Raw genomic sequence first — 24,376 nt, 5'->3', positions numbered from 1 at the left:
CTGAAGAGGTGCTTGTCTTGGACTGGAAAGAACATTTATCAGCTATCTTTTCAGGATCAGTTGAAAAATTAAATTCTTTGTTCATGGGTAGATCTTTAGTGTGGGACTTTAAGCTGGCCAGAAAGGAAGTGGTGTCTATTTTGAAGGGCTTTCCCATTTCAGGGCAACTTAAGAGGCTTTTTGTAATCATCACAGTGTGACTAGCTGTCAAGTCCATTTGATTTTCATCTGAGAAGATGACTGTTTGATCATTTCCATATTTTTTTTCATGAATAGGCTCCATATCTGAGCTCTGTAATATATGCAAAAAACAACAAATTAGTGTTTAGTTGTACATACCAAAGGCTTTATATCTTTCCTAACTATAGTACCAAGGTGATATTTTAATGTGTAAGCCTCAAAGAACAGAGGAAGGAAAAAAATTACCATTTATTAAATGCTTACTATGTGCCAGGTACTGTGCTAAGTACTAGTAATACTTAAGCCAACAAAGTCCCTGCTCTTATGGAACTTACTTTCTAATAAAATTGAGAAGTGAATTGTTACAAATGAAATGATGATTCATAACATGTGGGATGTACTATAAATAAAAAGCATCTTCAATAATGATTAGAAATTAGATGGCAATTGTTAGTCACATGGCATCTCATTTTACTAAAGGATTCTATGAAATCCAAATTGTCCTATTGTCTATGTTTATCCCATTTATTAATAAGAATGTCAAAATGTTTTCAAATGTCATTTGGAATAACTAGTCTGATATGGTATCAAACACAGTGAAGTGAACCTTAGTTGGTACTGAACCCCCATCTATATACCCACAGAAACGAATCAAATTTATACTCCATTTTGGGGAAAAGTCCAGGCAGACCAATTTTCATTCTCCTCTGAGCTATGCTTCTGACTTTCTGAACTTGAACATTATGCTTCACCTCTAGTCTTATCTTGTAACCTCCCTCTGTCCCTGGGGTCTCCTCACCTTGGAACATCCATCCACCATGTTGGCTTCTTCCTCTCTTCTCTAAAATGAGTTATTTGTACAATGCTGGCAAAAAAGGCACTTACTAAATGCTTGTTTCTTCACTCCCTCCCTGAATCCTTCCCATTGTTGAGTTCCTCCTACGGCCTCTATTTTGGGAAGGGTCCCAGGCTGACCAACCTTTACTTCTCTTCTGGTTCTATTTTTGACCTCTAATACCATGGGTACCCCTTCCTTCTTACCCCCTACCCTTCCTTTCACCTTCCTTTTATATGTTATCTTATACCCAGTGGACAGTTCTTTTTTTCCTTTTGCTTGTATTTGTATCCCTAGTACTTAGTAGAGAGTCTGGCACATAGTAAGTGCTTAATAAATGCTTTTTGCCTTGCTGAGCTCTACAGTTCTAATTATGGGAAAAGAATCTAATCTGAGAAGCACTAGGTCATTCTATCCCTCATTTAGACACATATTCCTGGGGCTGGAACCAAACCAAAATAGATTATGGGTTGCAAGAGAATGTAAACAACTGTTCACTTCACTTATTCCATTTCATATTATCTATAGTTAAGTAGTCAATGGAAAACACAAAACTTTCAGAGAAAATCTTAAGTACAATCCATCTACTTAGTTTTGTAAAATAATTTTCAAAAAGAATGTGAAAAATGTAGGTACATTACTGCTTCAAAATGATTTGAAGTATAAATATTACTAATACATAATTTATATAAAGATACTCTATTACTCAAGTCATAAGTTAGAGTATTTTATAGATATCTGGGGAATGGCCAGGCAGAAGTGGGAGAAGAGGAAAGAAAAAGCAACACATAAACATGTTATCATGACTTACAGCCATTATGTCATAGCACCAAATTCACATATATAGAATAGAGAGTTCCTACTCTCTAGAGCAGAGGTGTCAAACTGACAGGCCAGATTAAAATGTATTGGAGGGGCGGAGTTAAGATGGCAGAGTAGAAGCAGGACCTCCCTGCTGCTCCAGCTTCCACCTTCCCCAATCTATGTAAAAAGGGGACTCTAAACAAACTTTGGAGCTTCACAACCCACAAAACGACACATAGAAGCTAACCTCCCATTAAGGACAGCAATGCAGCCCAGCAGGAATCGGCCAGCGCAGTGCTCTGGGAGTCAAGCCCAGCCTAGCCCCACACCAAGGCTTTAGACCCAGGGCGGGCCTGACCAGCCACCGGCCAGAGGGACTCCAGATCAGTAGCAGCTGTGGCTGTTTCGAGATTTATCAACACAGAGATGTAAAGGACAAAGTGAGAGGTCAGTGCAGTCTGGACTTTGGGACCCAGTAAGTGGGAGTGCGTGGCTTTTGCCCCTGGGGCGAGAAGCCACTGAGACGCTGGCACAGCCAGCCAGCGCCATGTGGCGGCTTCAGTTCCTGGCCTGCAGAGTTTAACCTCCTTGGATCTGGATTGTAGTCTAGGGTGGAGGGCTGGGGGTGTGTGTCCAGCTTGCCAGAGTGTGTGGAGACCTCAGAGAGAGCACCCATCTAATACCTCCAGCAGCTGAGAAAACCCCAGTGTTTGGGAAGAAAGCTCCCCTGTCTGGTGGCAGAGTCCTACTGTGGCAAAAAGTCCAGGGGTCAAGTGACTGAGGGGAGACATGACCAGGCAAAGGAAACAAAACAGACAGAAGATTCCAACATTAGACTTCTATTTGGGGACAAAAAGGAGCAAAGCATGGAACAGGAGGAAGACAGTGAAGTCAGAACTCCTGCACCAAAAGCTTCAAAAGAAAATACGAGCTGGTTACAGGCCATAGAGGACCTTAAGAAGCAGATAAGAGAAATGAAGAAAAAATTGGGAAGAAAAATGAGAACAATGCAAGAAAATTAGGAAATGAGAGTCAACAGCCCAACTGAGGAAAATCAGAGCTTAAAAAATAGACTAACTTAAATGGCAAAAGAGGCTCAAAAAGGCAATGAGGAGAAGAATGCCTTAAAAAGCCGAATTTGCCAGATGGAAAAAGAATCTCAAAAGCTCAATGTGGAGAAACATTGCTTCAGAATTAGATTGGAGCAAATGGAAGCTAATGACTTTATGAGAAATCAAGATGCTGTTAAACAGATCCAAACAAATGAAAGAATAGAAGGCAATGTGAAATATCTCATGGGAAAAACCACTGACCTGGAAAATAGATCCAGGAGAGATAATTTAAAAATTATTGGACTATCTGAAAGCCATGATAAATATAAGAACCTAGAAATAATCCTCCAGGAAGTTCTCAAAGAAAACTGCCCCGATGTTTTAGAACCAGAGGACAAAATAGAGGTTGAAAGAATCCACTGATCACCTCCTGAAAAAGATCCCAAAAAGAAAACTGCTAGGAATATTATAGCCAGGTTCCAGAATTCCCAGATTAAGGAGAGACTATTACAAGCAGCCAGGAAGAAACAATTTGAATATTGTGGAAACACAATCAGGATAACCCAGGATCTGGCAGCTTCTACACTGAGGGATCGAAGGGCTTGGAATATGATATTCTGGAGGTCAAAGGAGCTGGGATTAAAACCAAGAGTCACCTACCCAGCAAAACTGAGTATCATGTTTCAGGGGAAAATATGGTCATTCAGTGGAATAGAGGACTTTCAAGCATTCTTGATGAAAAAACCAGAGTTGAATAGAAAATTTGACATTCAGATACAAGAAGCAAGAGAAGCATGAGAAGGTAAACAGGGAAAAGATATCATAAGGAACTTATCAAAGTTGAACTATTAATTTTCCTACATGGAAAACAATAATTGCAACTTATGAAACTTTTCTCAGTAGTTGAAGGGAATACAAATATATATATATATGTCTTATATATGAGGGTATATGGGCATATGAATACATATGTGAATGTGTGTATATATGTTTACAGATATACATTAGATAGAGGGCACAGGACCAATTTAACAGGAAGGGATGATACTTAAAAGGTGAAATTAAGAAGTGAGAGAGGAATATAATGAGAGGAGATGGGGACAGACAGAATAGGATAAACTATCTCATACAGAAGAGGCAAGGAAAAATGGTTAAAATGGAGGGGAAGAATAGGAAGGCAAAAGGGAATGGGTCAACCTTATTCCCATTGAATTTGGCTTGAGGAGGGAATGAAATACACACTAAATAGGGTATCTCACCCTCCAGGAGAGTAGGGGGGGAAGGGGATAAGAGGGGGGATGATGGAAGGGAGGGCAAGCCAGGGGGGAGGGAAGTTGGAAGCACCTACTTCTGAAAAGAGACGGGATCAAAGCAGAGAATAGAACAAGTGGGAGGTGGGATAGGAGGGAGGGAAATATAGTCAGTCTTTTACAATATATCTATTATGTTATTGTTTTGCATTAACCACACATATCCAACGTATACTAAACTGCTTATCTTCCCAGTAAGGGTGGTTGACAAGGGAGGAAGGGAATGAATCTGGAATTCAAAGTTTTAAAATCATATATTCAAATATATATATTATTATTAATACTATTTTACATGTAATTGGGAAATAAGATATACAGGCACTGGGGCATAGAGATCCACTGGAAAAATCAAAAGGGGTATGGGAGAAAATATGGGAGAGAGCAGATTGGAGGTGGGGATATCCTGTGGGACTATTTTGGGGAGGTGGGTAGGGGAAAAACGGGGAGAAAATTTGTAACTCAAAATCTGGCAGAAATGAATGATGTAAATATGAAGTTAATAAAGCATTTCAAAAAAATAAAAATAAATGTAATGGAAAATGTCTAACAAAACAAATAGACAATATAACATAGATAATGCTAATTTGTGGTTTTCTAATTCAATATGTAGCCTGCAGGAATCTGTTTCTATTAGAATTGAACACTGCTCTGGAGGGCAGGAAAAAATTGTTTAACTTTTTTTATTCAACACAAAACAATGACCTAAGCCTGCAAAGAACATAATAAATCCTATGTGCATGCAGATTATGCCAAAGCAATTTGCCAATGTGGTTCTCTGCTTTTTGAGCCTTTGGAAATAACTCCCAAAATAATCTTCCAAAACAATTCAAAATCAAATTTCTGCACTAAAAGCACAAAAAGGTGACATGATCTGTGGGAAATTGGAAAGAACTCATCCTGTCTATAACACTAAATCTTACAACTTCTATATGTTATATAAATTTTAGATTTATATTTTCACATAAAATAATTTCGTATTTATATTTTCGGAATGAAAGAATCTTGGTGCCAGAAAGGCCTTAGAAATCAATTAGGCCAACCCCCTTATTCTGCAGTTAAGGATACTGAAGCTCAGAGAAGTTATTTGCCCAAGTTCATACAACTAGTTAATGGCAGAACTAGGACACAGGCTGGTAATCTTTTAATTATTCCATACTTCCTCACTTGCCTCTAGAGGGTAGGAACAATTTTTGCTTAACTTTTTTCAATATAAAGCAATTCTCTAGGACTGCAATGACCTTAATAAATACTGTGTGATGATACCTTATTATTCCACCTTAAAAAATTAAAATGCATAAACCCAAATTAATTTCAGGTAACAAAAATTAATGTAAAAATTTTTGCAAAATATGAATCACCTCCTGTTAAGTGCAGAACCAGTATATCTGACTTACATCAAGAACAGTCATCAGCGTAGGCAATATGTTTTTATTATTTTCCCCCCAAGGACTTGGCACTGATATAGGGACTATAAAAAACAGGTATGTCTATATGGAGAAGACTAAGAAAGACCCTGTCAGTAAAATGTATATTTATAGTTGGAAAGCATACAGTATAAATTAACTCTCAGCAAAAACAATAGCAATCACTCAAAAACATGAGCCTATAATTCAGTGCAATCTAACTTTGTAGAAATATATTTGGTAAGAATTAAAATGTTCTTACTCAAAAGTTGTGTTGGGGGTCCATTCTTTTTTTAAATCATAGATAGGCTATATTGTAAATGCTAACTGGGCCTGTGTATACCGATAATCTACTCAGAAGAAAAATTGTTACTGCATTTTCCTAAGAAGAGAATTAAAAAATGGACCAATGATTTACCACAACATAACATGCTGTATTATTATGGATCAATGGCATTATTATTTTATGAGGCTTCTTTTTAAAATCGAGAATACTTAGCAAATATTTTATTCTTGGGGGAAAGGCTTCAATGCATTCATCCTCCTGACACCTAAAGTTCTAAAAGTAATAGAGTTACAGTTAAAAGTTTTCTATTTGATCAAATCTCAGATATGAAAATATCTTCACACATTTGTACCTCTGGCTGCTGCAAATGGACCTGAATTGGAGCACGAAGCAATGTTTCCATTCCTACCAATAAAAATAAAAAGAAATGCTAGTCAATGGTTCCCATGTTCTAAGAATTCAATTTAACAAACATGCTATACTACAGATACAGACACTTCATGCTTTTAAAGTACTTACATATTACTGGGGCAGATATAATATGTACACAGATAAGTAAAGTACAAGATGAAGAGGGAAAAGGCATTAACAAATGGGGGATCAGGGAAAACGTTGTATAAGAGGTGGCACCTCACCTATGCCTCATTTTACAAATGGAAAAACAGGTTTAGGGATAAGAAACTACTTGTCCACAATCACACAGCTAGTAAATTTCCAGGAGGGACTCAACCAGGTCCTATGACACCAAATACAGGCTCATTCCCCTTACCATTCTGCCCCTTTCTTTTTCCTATCTTCTATTATGGTAGGTTAGGAAGGAGTTAGGGGGTGGGGTCAGGGAGCAGAGTGGATTAAGCTCCAGCCAGGACTTTAAACCTGTAATACCATTCACAGAGTTGGTGACTGTCCTTCCCTCTAATCTCTCATTCCTACCACAATTGTGCCATCTCCATTATCTTGTAGATTGAAATTTCCCTCTTTTATAATTTCCTCTCTCAACCTCTTCCTTACTACTCCAAAATCTATACTTCATACTTGCTATAACCTCCAAGCTCTCTTTCTTCCAGAATATTAACCCTGTTCTAGACTACTCTCCTTTCTTTACAATCTAGACTCTTTAATTGACCAATTCAAAGAAACACTGTTCTTAAGCCTGGACTCTCTTGGCCACATTGCCTACCACTATCATTCATATCCTGCCAACACTGAATCCTGGATCACCCCCATTATCTGTCTTCTTTACTCCTACTCCTGTGCTGCTGAATTCCAGTGGAGATCATGCAACCATATCTACTACAAATTCATGTAATATAATTCCAGTTTCCTGCAGGGATATTCTGAACTTTCTCCTGTCTTCTCCATCTTTTACTTTACAGAGAAAACCTTCCTTGCTTCTGTTATTCCTTCAACATCCTATGGTAGGCAGTCAGATCCTCTGCATGCTTTGGTCTACAGGAAATTTCATCTTCCTTCAAAGAGAGTCTTCTCCAGTCAGAATTGGATGCCATAATGAGATGCGCCCCCAACCAAGACAGGTTAAGTCTCTGATGCTATGTTTTGACTTTGGTAATAAGATATGTTCTATTGGTTGCTAACATGTTAATTTGGATACTAAGAGCATTACATAGAAATGAACAATCAATTTTCACAAAGACCTTGTTTTCAGAACCAGGCCCAGTTTGCATATCAAAATGTACTGTTCACAGTTAATTTCAAAATTCTCTATTTCTCCTCCATTTCAGTGCCAAACTCCTAGAAAAAGCCTCTACCTTTTCTTCAGCATCTCCTATATGCTTTTTCTATGCAGATTTTCTTGCTTTTTTACAAAGAAAAGAGACTGAGCTCCCTCTTTTCACGTGTTCCATATTTTGTGCCTCTCTATACAGACCCTTATTTGCTTCTCTTTTCCTCCAGTCTCTGAGGAAGAAGTCTTCTTGTCAAGGATTCTTCTACCTGTGCCTTTGATCTCATCACACCTAATATCTTCCCTGAACTTATTCCATCAATCATTCCTCTTCTCTCTTATCTTCAGTGTCTCCTTATCTACAGGCTCCTTCCCCAAAACCTTCAATTAGTCCTGTCATTCCCTCCAGCTATTGTTCTATATCTACTCTCCCTTTCACTGCCAAATTAAAAAGAGAGAGGCCATCATCTTTCTCACCTCCCCTCATTTTTAAATTTTCTAATATTTTTCCCAATTACATGTAAAAACAATTTTTAAAACATGCATTTTTTAAAAGTCTGAGTTTCCGGGGACAGGTAGGTGGTACAGTGAATAGAGCACCAACCCTGGAGTCAGGAGGACCTGAGTTCAAATCTGGCCTCAGACACTTACTAGCCCTGTGACCTTAGGCAAGTCACTTAACCCCAATTGCCTTGCCTTGCCCCCTCCAAAAAGCAAAAAACCCAAAAATAAAACAACGAAAAAGTCTGAGTTCCAAATATTCCTTGTCTACTCCCTTCCTTGAGAAGATATATAGTTTATGCACATGCAGTCATGCAAAAATATATTTTCATATTAGTCATGTTGCAAAAGAAAACAGACAAAAAATAAAGAAAAAATATAATTTGATTTGCATTCAGACTCTATCAGTTCCTTCTCTGGAGATGGACAGCATTTTCTTTTATCCTTCAGGGGGCATCTAGGTGGTACAATGAATAGAGCACTGTCCTGGAGTCAGGAGGAGCTGAGTTCAAATCTGGACTCAGACACTTAACACTTACTAGCTGTGTGACCTTGGGCAAGTCACTTAACCCCAACTGCCCTGCCTTCCCCCTTCAAAAAAAAAAAAAGCATAGATCCTTCAGAATTGTCTTGCATCACTATATATGCTGAGAATAGTTAAAATATTCACAGTTGATCACTGAATAATGATGTTACTGCATACAATGTTCTACTTATTCTGCTCATTTTACTTTGCATAAGTTAATGTAAATTCTTCCAAGTTTTTTCTGAGAGCATCCTGCTCATCATTTCTTATAACAAAATAGTATTCCATCACAATCATATAGCACAACTTGTTCAGTCATTCCCCAATTGATGGACATCTCCTCAGTTTCCAAGGATTTGCACCACCAAAAGAGCTCTATAAATATTTTTGTACATATAGGTCCTTTTCCTTTTTTTCTCTCTTTGGGATATAGATCTAGTAATGGTATGGCTGGGTCAAAGGTTTTATAGCCCTTTGGGCATAGTTCCAAATTGCTCTCCAGAATGGTTAGATCTGTTCATAACTCGACCAACAGTGCATTAGTGTCTCAATTTTCCCACATCCCCTCCAACATTTGTCATTTTTCCTTTTCTGTCATATTAGCCAATCTGATAGGTGAGGGATAGTACCTCAGAGTTGTTTTAATTTGCATTTCTCTAATCCATAGTGATTTGGAACATTTTTTCATATGACCATAGATAGCTTGGATTACTTCATCTGAAAAATACATGTTCATATCCTTTGACAGTTTATCAATTTGGGAATAACTTATATTCTTATAAATTTGACTCAGCAATCTATATATTTGAGAAATGAGACATTTATCAGAGAAACTTGGTACATTTTTTATAGTTATGATTAATGTGGATTTCCCTTAATCCAATTTTCCTTGTTTATCCTACTCTCTCTCATCCTGTCCACCCTCAAAAATGGTCTGCTTTTGACAGAATTCTGGGGGGCAGAGTCAAGATGGCGGAGTAGAAGCAGGACATCTGCTGGACTCCAATTTCTGTCTTTCCCAATCCATGTAAAAAGGGGACTCTAAACAAACTTTGGAGCTGCAGAACCCAGAAAATGACACAGAGAAGCTAACTTCCCGCTGAGGACGGCCCAGCAGGCTGGCAGGAATCGGCCAGCACAGCACTCTAGTAGCCGAGCCCAGGACCACACCAAGGCTTTAGCCCCAGGGTGGGCCTGAACAGCCACTGCCTGGAGGGACCCCAGATCAGCAGCAGCTGTGGCTGTTTCCACATCTGTCAACACATAGATGCAAAGGACAAAATGAGAGGTCAGTGCAGTCTGGACTTTGGGACCCAGTAACTGGGAGTACATGGCTCTTGCCCCCAGAGCGAGAAGCTGCGCCACATGACAGCTTCAGCTCCTGGCCTGCAGAGTGTAGGGGGACCAAGCACCAGTCTGAGGGGTAATTGCTCTTGCTTTAACCTGCTTGGATCTGAATTGTAGTCTAGGGTGGAGGTTCTAGGGTGTGTGTCCAGCTTGCCAGAGCGTGTGGAGACCTCAGAGAGGGCACCCATCTAATACCTCCAGCAGCTGAGAAAACCCCAGTGTTTGGGAAGAAAGCTCCCCTGTCTGGTGGCAGAGTCCTACAGTGGCAAAAAGCCCAGGGGTCAAGTGACTGAGGGGAGACATGACCAGGCAAAGGAAACAAAGCAGACAGAAGATTCCAACATTAGACTTCTATTTGGGGACAAAAAGGAGCAAAGCATGGAACAGGAGGAAGACAGTGAAGTCAGAACTCCTGCGCCAAAAGCTCCAAAGAAAAATATGAGCTGGTTACAGGCCATAGAGGACCTTAAGAAGCAGATAAGAGAAATGAAGAAAAAATTGGGAAGAAAAATGAGAACAATGCAAGAAAATTAGGAAATGAGAGTCAACAGCCCGACTGAGGAAAATCAGAGCTTAAAAAAATAGACTAACTCAAATGGCAAAAGAGGCTCAAAAAGGCAATGAGGAGAAGAATGCCTTAAAAAGCCGAATCTGCCAGATGGAAAAAGAATCTCAAAAGCTCAATGAGGAGAAACATTGCTTCAGAATTAGATTGCAGCAAATGGAAGCTAATGACTTTATGAGAAATCAAGATGCTGTTAAACAGATCCAAACAAATGAAAGAATAGAAGGCAATGTGAAATATCTCATGGGAAAAACCACTGACCTGGAAAACAGATCCAGGAGAGATAATTTAAAAATTATTGGACTACCTGAAAGCCATGATAAATATAAGAACCTAGAAATAATCCTCCAGGAAGTTCTCAAAGAAAACTGCCCCGATGTTTTAGAACCAGAGGACAAAATAGAGGTTGAAAGAATCCACTGATCACCTCCTGAAAAAGATCCCAAAAAAGAAAACTGCTAGGAATATTATAGCCAGGTTCCGGAATTCCCAGATTAAGGAGAGACTATTACAAGTAGCCAGGAAGAAACAATTTGAATATTGTGGAAACACAATCAGGATAACCCAGGATCTGGCAGCTTCTACACTGAGGGATTGAAGGGCTTGGAATATGATATTCTGGAGGTCAAAGGAGCTGGGATTAAAACCAAGAGTCACCTACCCAGCAAAACTGAGTATCATGTTTCAGGGGAAAATATGGTCATTCAGTGGAATAGAAGACTTTCAAGCATTCTTGATGAAAAAACCAGAGTTGAATAGAAAATCTGACATTCAGATACAAGAAGCAAGAGAAGCATGAGAAGATAAACAGGGAAAAGATATCATAAGGAACTTATCAAAGTTGAACTATTAACATTCCTACACAGAAAAAAACAGTAATTGTAACTTATGAAACTTTTCTCAGTAGTTGAAGGGAATATAAATATATAAATATATATATATATGAGGGTATATGGGCATATGAATACATATGTGAATATGTGTATATATGTTTATACGTATACATAGATAGAGGGCACAGGACCAATTTAACAGGAAGGGATGATACTTAAAAGGTGAAATTAAGAGGTGAGAGAGGAATATAATGCGCGGAGATGGGGAGAGACAGAATGGGGTAAACTATCTCATATAGAAGAGGCAAGGGAAAATGGTTACAATGGAGGGGAAGAATAGGAAGGCAAAAGGGAATGGGTCAACCTTATTCCCAATGAATTTGGCTTGAGGAGGGAATGAAATACACACTAAATAGGGTATCTCACCCTCCAGGAGAGTAGGGGGGAAAGGGGAATTAGAGGGGGGATGATGGAAGGGAGGGCAGGCTGGGGGGGAGGGAAGTTAGGAGCACCCACTTTTGAAAAGGGATGGGATCAAAGCAGAGAATAGAACAAGTGGGAGGTGGGATAGTAGGGAGGGAAATATAGTCAGTCTTTTACAATATGTCTACTATGTTATTGTTTTGCATTAGCTACACATGTACAACCTATACTGAACTACTTATCTTCCCAGTAAGGGTGGGAGACAAGTGAGGAAGGGAATGAATCTGGAATTCAAAGTTTTAAAATCAAACACTCAAATATATTTTTATGTATGTATGTATTATAATTAATACTATTTTACATGTAATTGGGAAATAAGATATACAGGCACTGGGGCATAGAGATCCACTGGAAAAGTCGAAAGGGGTGTAGGAGAAAATATGGGAGAGAGCAGATTGGAGGAGGGGATATCCTGTGGGACTGCTATTTTGGGGCAGTGGGTAGGGGAAAAACGGGGAGAAAATTGTAACTCAAAATCTGGCGGAAATGAATGATGTAAATCAGAAGCTAATAAAGCATTTAAAAAAAGGGAAAAAAAAGAAACTAAAATAAAAAAATATATAAAAAAAAATCTTCGGCTTTTGACTACCACCTCTCCCAATCTGTCTTCCCTTCTATCAGCTCCCTCTCCCCCCTTCCTTTATGCCCTTCTCCTCCTACTTTCCTGTAGGGTAAGACAGATTTCTATAACTGAGTGTGTATGTTATTCCCTCTTTAAGCCAATTCTGATAAGAATATCTTCCCCTCCACTATAAAAGGTTTTTATGCCTCTTTTATGTGAGGTAATTTACCCATTGTGCTCCTCCCTTTCCCTTTCTCCCAATCCTTTCCTCTTTCTCATCCCTTAATTTTATTTTTAAAAGATATCATTCCATCAATACTCAGCTCATACCCATGCACTCTATGTATACTCCTAATTGCTCTAAGAACAATAAAGTTCTTAGGTATTACAAGTATCATCTTCCCATGTGAGAATGTAAACAGTTTTAAAATTATTTAATCCCTTATGATTTCTTGCTGAATCCCTTTATGATTTAATTTTTTATGCTTCTATTGAGTCTCATATTTGAAAGTCAAATTTTCTATTAAGCTCTGGTCTTTTCATCAGGAATGCTTGAAAGCCCTCTATTTGATTGAATATCTATTTTTTTTCCCCCTGAAGGTTCAATACTCAGTTTTGCTAGGTAGACTATTCTGGGTCTAACCCTAGCTCCTCTATCATATTCCAAGCTCTCCAATACTTTAGAAGCTGCTAAATCTTGTGTTATCTTGACCATGGCTCCACAATATTTGAATTGTTTCTTTCTGGCTGCTTGCAATATTTTCTCCTTGACCTGGGAGCTCTGGAATTTGGCTACAATATTCCTGGTTTTCATTTTGGGACCTCTTTTAGGAGGTGATAGGTGGAGTCTTTCAACTTCTGTTTTATCCTGTGGTTCTAGAATATCAGGGCAGTTTTCTTTGGTAATTTCTTGAAATATAATATCTAGGCTCTCTTTTTTTTTACATCATGGCTTTTCAGGGAGTGTAACAATTCTTAAATTCTCTCTCCCCAATCTATTTTCTAAGTCAGTTGTTTTTCCAATGAGATATTTCATATTTTCTTCTATTTTTTCATTCTTTTGATTTTGTTTTTTGATGTCTCATCAAGTTATTATCTTTCACTTGCCCAATTCTAATTTTTAAGGAATTTTTTTCTTCAGTGAATTTTTGTACCTTCTTTTACATTTCTCCAATTCTATTTTTTTTTTTTAAAGCAATTGGGATTAAGCAACTTGCTCAAGGTTACACGGCCAGTTATTTCTGGGTGTGGTGCTAAGTATCTGAGCCTGGATTTGATCCCCCAGGTCATCCCAACACTGGGGCCAGTGCTCTTACTCGCTGAGCCACCTGGCTGTCCCTATCCAATTCTATTTTTTAAGGAATTATTTTCTTCAATGAATTTTTGTACATGTTTTTTCATGTGGCCAATTCTGCTTTTTAAGGAGTTTTTCTCTTCAGTGGATTTTTGTGTCTCTTTCATCATTTGGTTACTTCTGTTTTTTAAGGTGTTATTTTCTTCACCATTTTTTGGTGCCTCCCTTACCAAGCTGTTGATTTTTTTTCATGATTTTCTTGCATTATTCCCATTTCTTTTCCCAATTTTTCCTCTACCTTTCTTATTTGATTTTTAAAAATCCTTTTTGAGCTCTTACAGAAATTCTTTTGGGGCCAGAGACCAATTCATATTTTATTTTGAGGCTTTGGATGTAGCAATTTTGACTTAGTAGTCTTCTGAGTTTGTGTTTTTATCTTCCTGTAATGGTAATGGTAATTTCAAGATCTTCCCTGCCCCCTAATAGGCTGAATGTAATCACATGGAACCTGTGTTGGGAGGAGTTTGCTGAAGTGTGGAACAGAGTCCACAGGAAGCTGGGAGTCAGAGCAGTTAGATTGTGGGAGAGAGAAGATGGCAGGCAAGTAGATAGCTAGGCTTGTAAGTGTTGGTTTGTGGGAAGGCTAAAGGATGGTGTGGCTCTCTGGTGTCTGAATAAAGTTTTGCTTCTGTCTTCTATATGGAGTCTGTTATATTTTGTGATTGAGCACTATGCTGGCATATTCACAGTTGCCATTGGTGCTATGAATACTGTATTGGCACTACACTTCCCTTCACCATAGTAACTTCTTATGATCAGATTCTTTTTTTCTTGTTTGCTGATTTTTCCAGTCTATTTCTTGACTTTTAACTTTTGTTAAAGTTAGGCTCTGCTCCCAGAGTGGAGGGGACACTGACCCAAGCTTTAGGTTTTTTGTGCAGCTATTTTCAGAACTATTCTGGGGGGTCTGGAAATTTTCAGTTCTTCTAAGACTTAATGATCTAAGGATCCATGTGTTTACTACTCTCCTAGCCTCTGCTCTGGTCTATGAGTGACCATAAGTTTGTTTTGTTTTTTTTGCCCTGGGATTATGACCAGGGTCCCTGTGCCCCTGCAGCTGCAAGATCTTGTGTGCTCCAACTTGTCCTGGGGCTGCAACCTATATCTATATATGGGCAATGCAACAGAGTCCTGCCCCCAGTGCCAACAAAGGGATACCTGTAGTCTCATTCTAACCAGCTGTGTGACCCCTTTACCATCTGTGGACTGCTGTGAGAATCATCAGAAGAACAATTTATATAATTACAGCATTGTAAAGAAAAAGAACTTTGAAAGACTTAAGAATTCTGATGAATATAACAAACCAACATTGCCTACAGAGGATTTAGGATGAAGCATGTTACCCAACCCCTGAGAGATGATGCAATCAAGGTGCGGAAAGAAATAACTTTGTTAGACATAGTCACTGTGATGATTTGTTTTGCTTGGTTATACTTGTTTCAGGATAGTTTTTTTCCCTCTTTTTCATGATTTTTAAGTTAAGAGGGGGAGATGGGTAGTTAGCAATAGTGCTACCAAAAAAATAGAGGGCAATTGAAATATTTTTATAAATGCAAAGAAGTGAAGAGAAGGAAGTTCAGACAAGCATGACAGTTTTGAAAGTAACATAAGAATATACATATATATAAATGTGTATATATACATCTACATGTATATAATAAGCAGTATAAAATGAGGATTCATAGTTTCATATATGATTCTCTTCTTGTGTTCTGCTGTTTATTTAAGTTTTCTGGAGTTCAAGTTCATAATAAAAAATAATTATTAGAAATGTTTTTGTCTGATTTTATGTCAAATAAAATCAGTAACTTAAAAGAAAATGCCGAACGTTTACAAAAATTAACAAAACAAAGAATAGAGAACTTTAGTAATCCGATCTCAATAAATGAACAAAGCATAAATGAACTACTAGAGGAGAAAAGAAAAGTTGGTACCAGAAGGATTTACAAATGAATCCTATCAATAATTCTAATATAACTCCTTGTAAAAATAGGGACAGAAGGGATCCTTTCAATTTCCATCAAAGATAAAAAATGATTTTAACATTTAAACTAGGAGAGTCACAACAAAGAAGAAAAACTATAGCCCCAAATCCCTACTGAATATTGACAAAAAATATTAAATAAAATACTAACAAAGAGACTTCATCAAAATATCAAAAAGATAATATACTACGACCAAGGTGAATTTGTAACAGGAATGCAGGGTTGGTTCAATATTAGAAAAACTATAATAAGAAAATTAGGGGAGCAAGGAAAATTTTACATGCAAGGGAAGAATTTATGACCAAATGAAAAACACAGAAGACCACAGAAAGTAAAATGGATAATTTTCTTACATTAAATTAAAAAGAATTTGCATAAACAAAACCAATGCAGGCAAGATTAGAAGAAACTAGGGGGAAATTTTACAGCTAGTTTCTCTAATAAAGGTCTCATTTCTCAAGTATGTAGAGAACTGAGTCAAATTTATGAAAATACAAGTTATTCCTCAATTGATAAATAGTTAAACAATAGAGATACAGTGGAACAGGTTAAAAATACAATATACAAAAGTAGATAAACCTCTGACAACCTTGTGGTTCAGTAAACCTAAAGACCCCACAATTGAGGTAAAGGCTCACCATCTGACAAAAACTCCTGGGAAAACAGGAAAATAGGCAGAAATTATATTCAGACTAAAATCTTATAATTTAACACCTTATACACACATAAACTCTAAATGGAAATACAAGTTACATGTAAAAGGTCACATCACCTATCAGAGAATCAAAAAAGAAATCAAGATCCATAGGCAGAAGAGTTCATGACGAAATGAGATAGAAAGAAAATGGATAATTTTCATTACATAAAATTTAAAAGTATATGTGCAAACAAAATTAATGCAGATAAAATCAGAAGGGAAATAGTGGGAAGAATCTTTGAAGCAAGTTTCTCTGATAAAGATATAGAAGGAAATGATTCAAATATAGAAGAACCATTCCCCAGTAGAGTCAAAGGGTAAGAACAGTTTGCAAAAGAATAAATCCAAGCTACCAACATCCACATGAAAAAAATGCTCCAAATCAGTTTTAGAGAAATGCACATTAAAGTAGCTCTGAGTTTTCACCTCACATCCATCAAATTGGTAAAGTTGACAAAAAAGGAAAATGACAAATGTTGTAGGGAATTCCAGAAAAGAGACACATTAATGCACTGCTGGGGGAGATATTAACTGGTCTAGTCACTTTGCCTCTGCTGCTCTGCTGGATTTCAACTGCAAGGAACAAGATGTCACCTCCAGGTTAAGCTCATCACTTCTAAACTCACCACCATGCTACTAATTCAAGCCTTGACTAACACCACTCCCTCAGCCTCCTCCTCCCTCTGACTGGACTGTGAGTAACAAACTCCTTCTAATGCCTTCCTTTATAGAAGGCAAAAATTGGGCTCTCAGTGCAATGTTGTGTTTGTTACTCTGCCTGGTTTCAACTCCATGGAATAAGATGCCTCTGAGTCAAGTACCCTACCACTTCCTGCAGCATCTCTCCTTCCTCACCATTCCCAACTTTCCCATCTCCTTTGTATGTTGTCCTTTCCTGCCCCCCTCCCCCCATTAAATTGCAAGCTTCTTAAGGACATGGACTGTCTTTTAAAAAATTAATTGGAAGGGCGGCTAGGTGGCACAGTGAATAGAACACTGGCCCTGGAGTCAGGAGGACCTAAGTTCAAATCTAGCCCCAGACACTTAACACAAAAACTAGTCGTGTGACCTTGGACAAGTCACTTAACCGCAACTGCCCTCCAAAAAACAAAACAAAAAAAAAATTTATTGAATCTCCAATGCCTAGCACAGTGCCTGGCACATGTTTATTGAACTGGATTGGATTGGATTAGTCATTCTTGAAAGCAATTTGGAACTATGCTCAAAAAGGCATTAAACCCAATGATAACAAATACTAGGCTGGCCTGGGCCCAAAAAGACTGCATAAAGAGAAAAAAAAAACCTATAGGAACAAAAATATTTAGAGCAGCTTTTTTTTGTCATAGTAAAGAATTGGAAATTAAGGTTACCCACCCATCAATTAAGGAATAGCTAAACAAAATGTGGTATATGAATGTAATGGAATATTATTGCACTATAAGAAATGATTAAATTATTTAAATGATTAAAATTAAAGAATTCACAGAAATCTGGAAGGACATATGCACAATGAAGTGAGCAGAACCAGGAGAATAACTTATACAATAACAACAACATCATAAAGACTAACAGCTTTGAAAGGGTGGTCAATACAGTGACCAACCATAATTCCAGAGGACAGATGACGAAGCATACTCTGACTCTCGGCAGAGGTAAAGATTTATAATGAGACATGCAATTTTGGACATGGCCCATGTGGAAATTTGTTTTGCTTGACTATGCATATTTGTTACAAGGGATTAGTTTTTCTTATTTTCAGTGGTGTGGGATATAGAGAAAAGAAATGTTCACTGGGATCTTAAAAAATGTGTTTACCAAAAAAAAAAAAATCTCTATGCTTAGAAGACACAGAGAGACAAAGCAATGATGACTGATCTGCATATCTCATTATTACTTATACACTAGCAGATATGGGATTATGGATATAGATCCATAAGGGGTGCAGAGAAATTAAGTCCAAGGTCAGACAGGTACTAAGTAGCAGAGATGGCATTTGAGTCCAGCTCTTTAGGCTCTAAATCTAGCACCCCTTCCACTGTCTCACACACATTTTCTCAACAAGCCCTTAAAACAAATGATAATATAGACATAATAGCACATTTCTTCTTGGAAGTCTACTACAACAAAACAAACAAAATAGCATATTGAAAGACCATTAGGCCCCAAATCATATCAGTGATAAGCAGTTAATTGAAGCTCTTATTTTACAGATAATGAAACTCAGACCTAGAGAGGTGATGTGATTTACCAAAATTCATGGAGCTAACTTGTTAATGGCAAAAATGGACTAGCACACAGGTCTTCTGGCTGTCAGTCTAGTGATCTTTCCACTGCAATGTTCTATTTCCTATTCTACCTATGCATTACAATTGATTCTGACATGGTTTCAAAAGGTAATCTGGGGTTCTGATTTTAATTCAGCAAAAAGAATTTGTGGTTTAGAGACTAAATTACTTTACATATTCTCTCTATAGGTCATTAGAGAAAACTGAAGTTAAATAGAATATTCCTATTATTCTTCAACTTTAAATCTTTGAGAGGATGGTATATATAGTCCCTAAGTGTGCTACTTTCTGAAATTTCTTCCCTCTTTCAAAGAATCTAAATTAACTTATAGAATTCAAAGTAAGATGTAAAAATGAGTACAGTTGTTCCTTCCACAACACAGGGGATAGGGGCATGGTGCCTCTGCAATGTGGAAAATCAGCATAAAATTTTTTGGCTCTCCCTCTGTACAAGACAAGAAATCTGTTGATAATATAAAATACTCTGTGTGTATGTATTTGTATGTATGTGTATATGTATGTATAACATCCATACATATATGTATATATACATATATAATGCATTTCTGAGTTTCTAAGCTTTTTCTGTATTATCTGCTGGCCTTTGCGTGTTGTCTGTGGCTTCCGCAAAACTCCCCAAAATTCCCATTTAATTTCTTATGCCAACCTGAAATATATCAAAACCATGATGGGGAAACTCGTGATGTGGAAGGGTATAACTTGTGACACAACAGACTTGATATCCTTTTGGTTTCTTTGTTAGGAATCCTGCTTTCTAATATAATTAACTGGTATTATTTTTTAATTTATGCATATTATGTAAAAAAACCCTATAGGTTAAATACATACCTTAAAAAATTTCTTTGACAGTTTAATTGTGCATACTGAATTAATAGCTGACTATCGTTAATATCCTTACTTACATATCATACTGAATCTATGGAGCAAGAAGGTTCTCAACATAATGCCTCATCCCAATAACCCAGGATTTTTCTACATATAGTATATCCAGATTAACAGTTACGTGCTAAGGATCTCTACTTTTTCATACTCACCAATGATCTCACATTGATTATCTTCTGTTCTTTTAGCTCTAAAAATTAAATAAAAGCAATTTTATCACGCTTCATAAAAATATACAGAATCATAACTTGCATTAAACATTAAGAGCACAGAGTAGTATGTGTGACAACTAACCTTGACAGACTGGGCTCCTCTCAGCAATGCAAGGTTATAAGACAACTCCAAAAGACTCATGATAGAAAGAGATATCCACATCCAGAGAAAGAACTACAGAGTCTGAAAGCAGATTGAAGCAAACTACTTGCTCTTACTTTTTTTTGTTTTGTTTCTTCTTTCTCACTGTTCATTACATTGGTTATAATCCTTCTTTACAATTTGACTAATGTTTAATGTGAAGGTATTTGTAGATCCTATATTTGATTGCATGCTACCATGGGGGGGAGGGGGAGAAAATTTGGAACTCAAAGGATTGTGGAACTGAATGTTGTAAACTAAAAGTAAATAAATAAATTTAAATTTTTTTTTAAAAAGAGCACAGAGTAGTCATTAAAAACTTTACTGAAGTATATACAGCACGGATGTTAACAGACACATATGCATATGTATATATACATATTTATTTATGCACACACATATTCTATGTTTTTCCTTGAAAGACTCATCTATTACAGGTAGTTACAGGATATAATATATGATTACAGAAAAATTTTGTACAGTGAACCATTTAATTTCTACTACATTTGCTGACTATGGAGAGTAAATGAAGGGGGCCCAAGTTGATAAGTTGATGCTGACTGTTTCAAAACCACTGTACATTAAAAAAAATGTACATGGGTTTCCTTTTATTCAATTTGGGTAATCTCTTCTAGACTTAACTCTACTTTAGCTTATAGACATTGAAATGGAATGAAGAAAGGTCCATTTCATATTACTGGCATGTCTATGGGTGAGTCTCCTGATACTAAACTCAGATTTTACTAGCAGGTAGAATTTAGACTAACAGTCTCATAAGCAGTCAGCTTTATAAAGTTCTATCTGAAGACAGTCATGCAGAAAAGTAACCTAGGTCCAGAGTCATCTCTACGAAGCATACTGCCTATATCAAATCATTATAATTTGAGCTTTAAGAACATCAGACCAAAAGAAATTCTCACAAACATGTTTAAAATGCACTTTATTTTAGACAATCTACATACCGGTAACTTTTTAAAAAACAACCCTCTACTTCAAAAAAATGAAGGTTAAAAAAATTAACAAGGATCAAGATGACATCAGTTTAAAGTGTGTCTAATTATTGGTGTTACATGGGTGATAAAAAGCAGATGCCAGTTATCCAAAGAGGTGATCCAAAGTAGTTGGCTAAATTTGTTAATATTTCTCCATTCTACATCATCCATAAAGAAAATCAAAACTGAATCATCCCACTCTCACAAAAGTCTAATAAACCCGGTACTAGAAATGTTAGCAGTAGCAATTAGAGAAGAAAAAGAAATCAAAGGAATCAAGTTAGGCAAAGAAGAGACCAAGCTATCACTCTTCACAGATGATATGATGATATACTTAGAGAATCCTAGAGAATCAAGTAAAAAACTGTTTGAGACAATAAATAAATTTGGCAAAGTTGCAGGATATAAAATAAACCCACATAAATCCTCGGCATTCCTATATATTTCCAATGAAATTCAACAGCAAGAAGTAGAAAGAGAAATCCCATTTAAAGTCACTGTAGACATTATAAAATATTTGGGAATCTACCTGCCAAAACAAACCCAGGACCTGTATGATCATAACTACAAAACACTTTTCACACAAATAAAGCCAGATCTAACTAATTGGAAAAATATCAATTGCTCATGGCTGGGTCGAGCTAATATAATAAAAATGACAATTTTACCTAAATTAAATTATATATTTAGTGCCATACCAATTAATTTACCAAAAAACTACTTTATAGAGTTAGAAAAAATAGTAACAAAATTCATCTGGAAGAATAAACGATCCAGAATATCAAGGGAATTAATGAAAAGAAATGCTAGGGAAGGTGGACTAGCTACACCAGATTTCAATCTGTACTATAAAGCATCAGTCATCAAAACTACTTGGTACTGGCTGAGGAATAGAGGAGTGGATCAATGGAATAGATTAGGCACACGAGATTCAGAAGTCAATGACTACAGTAATGTATTGTTTGATAAACCCCCAGATCCTGGTTTCTGGGATAAGAACTCACTATTTGACAAAAACTGCTGGGAAAACTGGAATATAGTATGGCAGAAACTGGGCATAGACCATTATCTAACAACATATACCAAAATCAAGTCTAAATGGGTTCATGATCTAGGTATAAAGGTTGATACTGTAAGCAGTCTGCTAAAACAAGGAATAGTTTACCTATCAGACTTGTGGAGAGGGAATGACTTTATGACTAAACAGGAATTAGAGAACATTATAAAATGTAAAATGGATAATTTTGACTACATGAAAATGAAAAGTTTCTGTACAAACAAAGCCAATTTAACCAAGATTAAGAGGGAGGTGGGAAATTGGGAAAGAATCTTTACAACCTATGTCTCTGACAAAGGACTCACCTCTAAAATATACAGAGAATTGAGTCAAATTTATAAGAATACAAGTCATTCCCCAATTGATAAATGGTCAAAGGATATGAACAGGCAGTTTTCAGAGAAAGAAATTAAAGCTATCTATAAGCACATGAAGAAATGCTCTAATTCACTATTGATTAGAGAAATGCAAATCAAAAACAACTCTGAGGTACCACATCTTACCAGTCAGATTGGCTAAGATGACAAAACAGGAAAATGACAAATGCTGGAGAGGATGTGAGCAAACTGGAACACTAATGCATTGTTGGTGGAGTTGTGAACTGATCCAGCCTTTCTGGAGAGCAATCTGGAATTATGCCCAAAGGGCTATAAATACTTTCATACCCTTTGATCCAGCAATACCACTCCTAGGGTTATATCCCAAAGAGATCATAGAAATGGGAGAAAGATCCATATGTACAAAAATGTTTATAGCAGCTCTTTTTGTTGTGGCAAAGAATTGGAAATTAAGGGGGTGCCCATCAATTGGGGAATGGCTGAACAAGTTGTGGTATATGCATGTTATGGAATACTATTGCGCTATAAGAAACGGGGAGCAGGCAGTCTTCATATTTACCTGGAGAGGCTTAAAAGAACTGATGCTGAGTGAGAAGAGTAGAACCAGGAGAAATTTGTACACAATTACAGACACAATGTATGTGTGATGACCAACTTTGATAGACTGGACTCTTCTCAGCAATGCAGGGATATAAGTCAATCCCAAAAGACGCATGATGGAGAGAAAAACGTGCACCCAGAGAAAGAACTAGAAAGAACTAAGTTTATATCCAGGTGGAAGCAAAATACCTGATCTTTTTCGTTCTCTTATTTGATTTTATGTCCTCTTTACCATTTTTCATTCCAGCTGGTACAATCTGTCCTTATAACCTGACCGATGTATAATGTGAAAGTATTTACAGATCCTATACTTGACTATAAGCCGCCATGGGGGGGGGAGGGAAGGGGACAAAATGTGAAATTCAAGGAATTGTGGAATTGAATCCTGTAAACTAAAAGGAAACAAACAAATTAATAAATTAAAGAATTAAAAAAAAAAGTCTAATAAACCCACCATACCACCTGGATTCATGTTTTTGCCCATAAAGTACTAATAGGTTTTGATATAAACTAGGATATATTTAATTTGTTCTGCAGCTCCCATCAAAAATGCTATTATTTTTTCTGTTCTTTAAGTTTCCTTTTGATTGATTTCATATAGTTTTTGTATACTTTTTGTAGGAGTTTTTTGTGAACCTAGTTTCTTGTAGATGGTGGTTCATTACCATGTCAACTCCAATGATTACAGTGGCTTCTGTTTCTTCAGGACCTTCAGCAGAGGCATTTCTATCCAAAAGTGAATCATCAATATTACACTCTCTCCTAATGGCCATCTTCTCTTCTACCTCCAGATTCTGAGTGACTGAGATCCCCAGAATTCTGTAGATATTAGAAAAGACCTATCTCTTCATAGCAAATGAGGTCTCAGTAGACTATAAGGACAATAAATAGATGGAGGGAAATAGCAGCACTAAAGCACTATGGGGACCTTAGAGCTCAGTATGACTGTGAAGTAGGCTGAGATGTTGTTAAGGATAAGGGAAAGCAGGTAGAGAAGCCAGAACATACTCTAGATAGCCATCGGGCAACATTGTTCAAATTTTAAAGTGGAGCATCTACCAGAGAAAATTTAGGATTCATTACTGTTCCAATCAAGTGAATCCTCATTTTCTATATGTATTCAGAGTAAAATATTTTAAACCTTTTATTGTCCATATTTAAACTGCATATAAGTCAAGGTATGTAGGTACTACATATAAGTCTGCTTGTTGAATACTGTAAAAGAAATAGTTTTTTGTTTTTCAGATTAATCTTGAGGGACCACAAGTAGAGAATGTTTCATACTCTATATCAGTAAGTTTTGCTTAAATATTTCCTTTTTCTGCTCTATAGAAGGATAATATTTGGTAAGAGTAGGGAGTGATTACTGGGAAGCAAATCTAATACAAACTCAAAATACATTAATAAAATATTAAAAAATGAATGCTGAGTACACTGAGA

General features: G+C 36.9%; 1 protein-coding gene across 1 annotated transcript in view; it reads right to left on the bottom strand.

Annotated features, from left to right (window-relative positions):
• KNL1 (kinetochore scaffold 1) overlaps nt 1–24,376 on the bottom strand; it is a 111,497-nt gene that overhangs the window by 48,043 nt on the left and 39,078 nt on the right. Inside the window, 3 exon segments of the mRNA XM_069105749.1 lie at nt 1–292; nt 6,223–6,275; nt 19,748–19,785. The exon segment at nt 1–292 is cut by the window's left edge and continues 790 nt beyond it. Coding sequence (XP_068961850.1) covers nt 1–292; nt 6,223–6,275; nt 19,748–19,785 — 383 coding nt within the window.

Source organism: Petaurus breviceps, unplaced genomic scaffold (genome assembly GCF_028583685.1).
Source record: "Petaurus breviceps papuanus isolate PSGF00001 unplaced genomic scaffold, PetGlider_PUasm1.0 77, whole genome shotgun sequence".
Taxonomy (NCBI): domain Eukaryota; kingdom Metazoa; phylum Chordata; class Mammalia; order Diprotodontia; family Petauridae; genus Petaurus; species Petaurus breviceps.
The sequence above is the reverse complement of the archived record's forward strand: the minus strand, read 5'-3'. Positions and strand labels throughout refer to the sequence as shown.